This window comes from Babylonia areolata, chromosome 16 (assembly GCF_041734735.1).
Source record: "Babylonia areolata isolate BAREFJ2019XMU chromosome 16, ASM4173473v1, whole genome shotgun sequence".
Taxonomy (NCBI): domain Eukaryota; kingdom Metazoa; phylum Mollusca; class Gastropoda; order Neogastropoda; family Buccinidae; genus Babylonia; species Babylonia areolata.
In genome coordinates, this window is record NC_134891.1 from 19386331 (window position 1) to 19393830 (window position 7500).

The 7500-nt window shown below is 50.3% G+C and overlaps 1 protein-coding gene across 1 annotated transcript in view; it reads left to right on the forward strand.

Annotated features, from left to right (window-relative positions):
- The window catches only part of LOC143290999 (uncharacterized), a 37811-nt gene that overhangs the window by 19246 nt on the left and 11065 nt on the right, over positions 1-7500 (forward strand). The window contains exons 8-11 of the mRNA XM_076600586.1: positions 1184-1477; positions 2963-3289; positions 5093-5398; positions 7461-7500. The exon at positions 7461-7500 is cut by the window's right edge and continues 239 nt beyond it. Of these exons, the coding sequence (XP_076456701.1) occupies positions 1184-1477; positions 2963-3289; positions 5093-5398; positions 7461-7500 (967 nt within the window). The remainder of the gene's footprint in view (positions 1-1183; positions 1478-2962; positions 3290-5092; positions 5399-7460) is intronic.

A 7500-nucleotide genomic window follows, 5' to 3' on the forward strand; every position in this document is an offset into this window, starting at 1 on the left:
AATATAAAACTTCGAGACACATTCATTCGATTCAGGCTTGGCATATCTGACATAAAAACACATAAATTACGCTTTTCTTCTGACTATGGGGCAGATTTATCGTGTCCTTTGTGTAAATGCCGATTGGAAGATAAAACGCATTTTCTGTCGATGTGCACAGCAACCGATGATTTAAGACAGAAATATTTTACAAAAGAAAACGTGAAGAAACTTGAAATACATCCCATAGCGTTTTTGTGTGATGTTCAACATTCAAACAGCTTAGCAAAATTTATTGACCATAGCTTAAGACTGCGAAGGGAGACTCAGCGAAAATGATCTCACATACAAAGGTTTCATCTCGAAAAACAATTCTTAGCATTCAAAAACGCCATTCGATTTATGTTGCCACTGTTTAATTGATTCGTTGATGGAAATGTATATTAATCGATTGTGAAGATAGTTAAATTGACAATTGGTATTTGAATATTCTCTCTCTCTCTCTCTCTCTCTCTCTCTCTCTCTCTCTCTCTCTCTCTCTCTCTCTCTCTGTGACTACGAAATCGGGTCGATGGCCTCGGGTTACTTAAATATGAACCTCATCAGTAGTCCACGAAGATTGTGCGTATATATACCGTTAGATATTGTTTTATATTCCTTATGAAGAGCAGAAAAATGTTGTGAAAAGTGTAGGAGGGAGGGAGGGAACGAGGGGCGGGGGGGAGCGTGTTTTCCACTTGGTGATATGAGCATGTTGCTTAAGTCATTAAACCATTTGAATCTTGAATCTCTCTCTCTCTCTTGTCTTGCCTCTACCCGTGAGCGGTTCGCCCTGTATCTCAGAGCTACAATGGACTTTTGTTCACAGTGCACGTAACATTTTATTTCAAATTAAGCCTTCCTTCAAGGTTGGTCGGGTGGAAGGCATCAACACAAAAACAACTGAACACATGACAAGGAAAACCGCACGTCCTGCGTTGCTCGTCTTACTGAAGGTCTTTCTCAGCCAGCTAAGATTGCTTAGTTCTGAGAGCCAATCTTATCATCCCCTCTCAGTTTGTTTCTTCTCCTTTCTTCCACTCTATCTGTCTGTCTGTCTGCATGTTGTCTGTCTGCCTGTGACTGTCTGTCTGTCTCCCCCTCACACTCTCTCTCTCCCTCTGTCTGTCTCTGTCTGTGGTCCTATGTTCACCTGTGTGTGCAGGTATCCCACTCCATGTCAACATCAGCAGCTCAGTCAGCTACCTCCCTGAGGACGACACCCAGATGACCTTGACCTGTTCTGCACACGGTGACCTCGCCATGAAGTTCACGTGGACAGGGGCACCTGCCTCCGCTGTGATCGGGCCGCGCGTGGAGGGAGACAGCCTGACCTTCAGCCAGACCTTGACCTTTGACTCCAAGGACGTGCGCGACGGTGACGTGGTCAAGTGTACGGTGACGAACTCGGATTACCCGTCCCTGTTCCAGCAGGACACACACACCCTGAGGAGGGCCCGTGAGTGCTGCACGAACAGCGTTCTGTGCCGTCAGTCACTGTGCCTCCCTCCTGTCACCTCTCGGACTGATCCACTGATCCATCAACAAATTGCTTTCCAGCCTCTATCCTTTCAAGCATGATTTGTCTTTTCTTGTAATGGTCACAATTCAGGTTTTGTTGGTTTCCCACGTCGTCAAAGCAGAAAGCTTGTATTCTTTTGTATGATAGTCAGTCGTGTCCGACTATGACTATCAGAACAGCAGAGGTGGTAACTGTTGTCCCGACTATCGGGGCTAGAATTTGATTATAGTGGACAGTGTCTCGCCCAAGTTACATCCCCACTCTCTCGGCCAAGAGGGTTTTAGGACAGTCGGCATTGGGATGGTTCCCAAAGGCCAACTAGCCCCCAAGGCTGCAGCACTAAGAGCCAGTGCAGTTTTGCCTCCTAGTTTGTGAGTCACAGTCCTTTACAAAAGACTATGTTGTAAATGATTTCCCATTGCAATGGAGAAACCATTGATAATACAGCTGTCATTTTGCTGCTTGCCCAACTGTAAACTTACGTCAATCTGTGACATAAGTTGAGTGTTGCCTGCATCATCATCATACGGATGCTACATGTGAGGAGTGATGGCCTAGAGGTAACCCATCCGCCTAGGAAACGAGAAAATCTGAGCGCACTGGTTCGAATCACACCGGCAGTCGTCAGTATTTTTTTCCCTCCACTAGACCTTGAGCGGTGGTCTGCACGCTAGTCATTCGGATGAGACGATAAACCGAGGTCCCGTGTGCAGCATGCATTTAGCGCACGTGAAAGAACCCACGGCAACAAAAGGGCTCTCAATGAAACGACGCACTCTTCCTGAGGAGAGCAGCCCGAATTTCAAACAGAGAAATCTGTTGTGACAAAAAAAAAAGTAATACAAACACAATACAAATACAAACAAGGTTGATGGTGTCAGCCCTCAGTGTGCAGAGAAAGAGGTTCTGCTTCCTGTTGAATGTGTCGCATGGTGATGCTTGTGTATGCATATCCGTGTGCATGCGTGCGTTTGCATGCGTGCGTTTGTGTGTGTGTGTGTGTGTGTGTGTGTGTGTGTGTGTGTGTGAACGCGCGAGCGTGTGTGCGTTTCTCTCTGTACGTGTCGGCATGTATACCTGATGTTCAGTACTATTGAGTGTCAGTGGTCGTGCACTGATCTGTGTCAGTGCTGGTGTGTTGCCGTGCATCAGTACCGTTACAGTGCATCGTATCATCAGTACTGCAGTGAGTCAGTACTGTTGCACACTAATGCCTCAGTATTGATTGTACACTGCAGTGTATGACCAACACTGGTGTACTGCTGCGGTGCGTCAGGACTGCTGCACTTGTGACGTGTCAGTACCGATGCACCGCAGTACACCGACACCGATGTGATTGCTGAAGAGCGTCATCAGTTCTGGCAGTATAGCGCTGTGTGTGTGTGTGTGTGTGTGTGTGTGTGTGTGTGTGTGTGACCGCAGCCCGGCCGGTGCTGAAGGACTGCGTGGAGCCCGGTCAGTACATCACGGCGGACATGAGCACTGTGTGCACTGCCATCTTCACCCTCCCCTCGACCTTCACCCTCCCCGCCCCGACCTTCACCTTGACCTGGCTTGACCCCGAGGGTCACGAGCTGCTGAGGGCGCACAGCTCCACCCTGGAGGGCGGCTCTCCGCCGGAGCTCGTGCTGCCCCTGGACGCCGCGCTGATCGCCCCTGAATACAGTGGTCTTCCTTTCGTCTGCAGGGTCAGTACTGAGGGCGGCAAGGTCTTCTCTGCCCCCGTCGTCTTCGTCCCCACTTTGGCGCGTGAGTGTCGGGACCTGGGTGTGTGTGTGGGGGTGGGGGGTGGGTGTGTGTGTGGGGGGGGTACATTGTGGGCACTTGTAAGTGTGTGTAAGGGGGATGTGGGGGTGTACCTGTGAGTGTGGGTACCCGTGAGTGTCGTGTTGATACCATAGTCAATACCTGTGAGTGTCGTGTTGATACCCTAGTCAATACCTGTGAGTGTCGTGTTGATACCCTAGTCAATACCCGTGAGTGTCGTGATGATACCCTGGTCAATAGCCGTGAGTGTCGTGTTGATACCCTAGTCAATACCCGTGAGTGTCGTGTTGATACCCTAGTCAATACCTGTGAGTGTCGTGTTGATACCCTAGTCAATACCCGTGAGTGTCGTGATGATACCCTGGTCAATAGCCGTGAGTGTCGTGATGATACCCTGGTCAATAGCCGTGAGTGTCGTGTTGATACCCTAGTCAATAGCCGTGAGTGTCGTGATGATACCCTGGTCAATAGCCGTGAGTGTCGTGATGATACCCTGGTCAATAGCCGTGAGTGTCGTGTTGATACCCTAGTCAATACCCGTGAGTGTCGTGATGATACCCTAGTCAATACCTGTGAGTGTCGTGTTGATACCCTAGTCAATACCCGTGAGTGTCGTGATGATACCCTAGTCAATAGCCGTGAGTGTCGTGATGATACCCTGGTCAATAGCCGTGAGTGTCGTGTTGATACCCTAGTCAATAGCCGTGAGTGTCGTGATGATACCCTAGTCAATACCCGTGAGTGTCGTGTTGATACCCTAGTCAATACCTGTGAGTGTCGTGTTGATACCCTAGTCAATAGCTGTGAGTGTCGTGTTGATACCCTAGTCAATACCCGTGAGTGTCGTGATGATACCCTAGTCAATAGCCGTGAGTGTCGTGTTGATACCCTAGTCAATACCCGTGAGTGTCGTGATGATACCCTAGTCAATACCCGTGAGTGTCGTGATGATACCCTAGTCAATACCCGTGAGTGTCGTGTTGATACCCTAGTCAATACCTGTGAGTGTCGTGTTGATACCCTAGTCAGTACCTGTGAGTGTCGTGTTGATACCCTAGTCAATACCTGTGAGTATCGTGTTGATACCCTAGTCAATAGCCGTGAGTGTCGTGTTGATACCCTAGTCAATAGCCGTGAGTGTCGTGTTGATACCCTAGTCAATACCCGTGAGTGTCGTGATGATACCCTAGTCAATACCTGTGAGTGTCGTGTTGATACCCTAGTCAATACCCGTGAGTGTCGTGATGATACCCTAGTCAATAGCCGTGAGTGTCGTGTTGATACCCTAGTCAATACCCGTGAGTGTCGTGATGATACCCTGGTCAATAGCCGTGAGTGTCGTGTTGATACCCTAGTCAATACCAATGAGTGTGGGTTCCTAGTCAATACCTGTGAGTGTGGGTACCTGTGAGCGTCGTGTTGATTCCCTAGTCAATGCCTGTGAGTTTGGGTACCTTTCACCCAGAGAAATATGTCGTGATAAAAAGAAATACAAATACCTGTGAGTGTGGGTACCTGTGAATGTGGGTGTCTGTGACGACAATGATGATGATGATGATAATGATGATGTGGAAAAAGGAACAGGAGGCTGAGTTTAATGATGATGTTGATGGTGGTGGTGGTGGTACTGCTGCTGTTGTTGCTGATGATGATGGTGCTGGTGCTGGTGATGGTGATGATGTTCTGGGAAATGAAGAGGAGGCTGAGTTGTATAATGATGATGGTGGTGGTGCTGCTGGTGCTGGTGCTGATAATGATGCTGATGCTGACGACGACGACCCACAGCCAAACCGGAGCTGAGAGACTGCCTGGGCGAGGACGAGTTCATCACACCTGTCAGCACGTCAGTGTGCACGGCCGTGCTCTCCCCCACCCACCTCCCCCGCCACCATTACACCCTGGCCTGGGAGGACCCCACCGGTCAAATTCTCACCTACACCGACACCACCTCCACACTCACCCAATCGCCGCTGACCTTGACCCTGGACGCCTCGCTGGTCCGCCCCGAGCACAGTGGCCTACCCTTTGTCGGCAGGGTCAGCACGGAGCAAGGGGAGTTCTCCAACGTCCTCTACGTTCCCAACGTTGCCTGTGAGTCCTGGGCATGAGGGGGTGGGGTGGGGGTTATCCACCACATGCTTCATCCCTAAAGTTACCTGTTACCTGTGAGTCCTGGGCATAAAGGTGGGGTGGGGGGGGGGTTATCCACCACTTACTTCATCCCAAAGTTACCTGTTACCTGTGAGTCCTGGGCATGAATGGGGTCGGTGGGGGGGGGGGGGGTTATCCACCACATACTTCATCCCTAAAGTTACCTGTGAGTCCTGGGCATAAGGGGAGGGGGGTTATCCACCACTTACTTCATCCCAAAGTTACCTGTTACCTGTGAGTCCTGGGCATAAGGACTTCATCCCTAAAGTTACCTGTTACCTGTGAGTCCTGGGCATGAAAGGGGGGGGGGCGGGTTATCCACCACTTACTTCATCCCAAAGTTACCTGTTATCTGTGAGTCCTGGGCATGAATGGGGTGGGGGGGTGGGGGTTATCGACCACATACTTCATCCCTAAAGTTACCTGTGAGTCCTGGGCATGAGGAAGGGGGTTATCCACCACATACTCCATCCGTAAAGTTACCTGTGAGTCCTGGGCATGAGGGAGGGGGTTATACACCACATACTTCATCCGTAAAGTTACCTGTGAGTCTTGGACATGAGGGGGTGGGGTGGGGGTATCCACCACATACTTCATCCCCAAAATTACCTTGAGTCCTAGACATGAGGGGGGGGGGGTTATCCACCACATACTTCATCCGTAAAGTTACCTGTGAGTCCTGGGCATGAGGGAGGGGGGTTATACACCACATACTTCATCCGTAAAGTTACCTGTGAGTCTTGGACATGAGGGGGTGGGGTGGGGGGTATCCACCACATACTTCATCCCCCAAATTACCTGAGTCCTGGGCATGGGGGGAAGGGGGGTTATCCACCACATACTTCATCCCTAAAGTTACCTGTGAGTCCTGGGCATGAGGGAGGGGGGTTATACACCACATACTTCATCCGTAAAGTTACCTGTGAGTCTTGGACATGAGGGGGTGGGGTGGGGGGTATCCACCACATACTTCATCCCCAAAATTACCGGAGTCCTGGGCATGGGGGAAAGGGGGGTTATCCACCACATACTTCATCCCTAAAGTTACCTGTGAGTCCTGGGCATGAGGGAGGGGGGTTATCCACCACATACTCCATCCGTAAAGTTACCTGTGAGTCTTGGACATGAGGGGGTGGGGTGGGGGGTTTCCACCACATACTTCATCCCCAAAATTACCGGAGTCCTGGGCATGGGGGGAAGGGGGGTTATCCACCACATACTTCATCCGTAAAGTTACCTGTGAGTCCTGGGCATGAGGGAGGGGGGTTATACACCACATACTTCATCCGTAAAGTTACCTGTGAGTCTTGGACATGAGGGGGTGGGGTGGGGGGTATCCACCACATACTTCATCCCTAAAGTTACCTGTTACCTGTGAGTCCTGGGCATGAAGGGGGTGGGGGGGGGTTATCCACCACATACTTCATCCCTAAAGTTACCTGTTACCTGTGAGTCCTGGGCATGAAGGGGGGGGGGGGGATTATCCACCACTTACTTCATCCCTAAAGTTACCTGTTACCTGTGAGTCCTGGGCATGAAGGGGGGGGGGATAATCCACCACTTACTTCATCCCTAAAGTTACCTGTTACCTGTGAGTCCTGGGCATGAAGGGGGGGGGGATTATCCACCACTTACTTCATCCCTAAAGTTACCTGTGAGTCTTGGGGATGGAGGGAGAAAGCAGTGTAAGATGAAGTGACGTGATACAGATAGTCACTGACGTGACGCAGTGTATGATGAAGTGACGTGATACAGATAATCACTGATGTGACGCTGTGTATGATGAAGTGACGTGATACAGATAGTCATTGATGTGATGCAGTGTATGATGAAGTGACGTGATACAGATAGTCATTGATGTGATGCAGTGTATGATGAAGTGACGTGATACAGATAGTCACTGATGTGACGCTGTGTGTGATGAAGTGACGTGATACAGATAGTCACTGACTGACGCAGTGGCGCGTTACATTCGCCGACGTAACGTAGTGAGGTGTTACAGATGGACCCGGCCAGGTGTCCATCGTCAGCCACATGCCCCA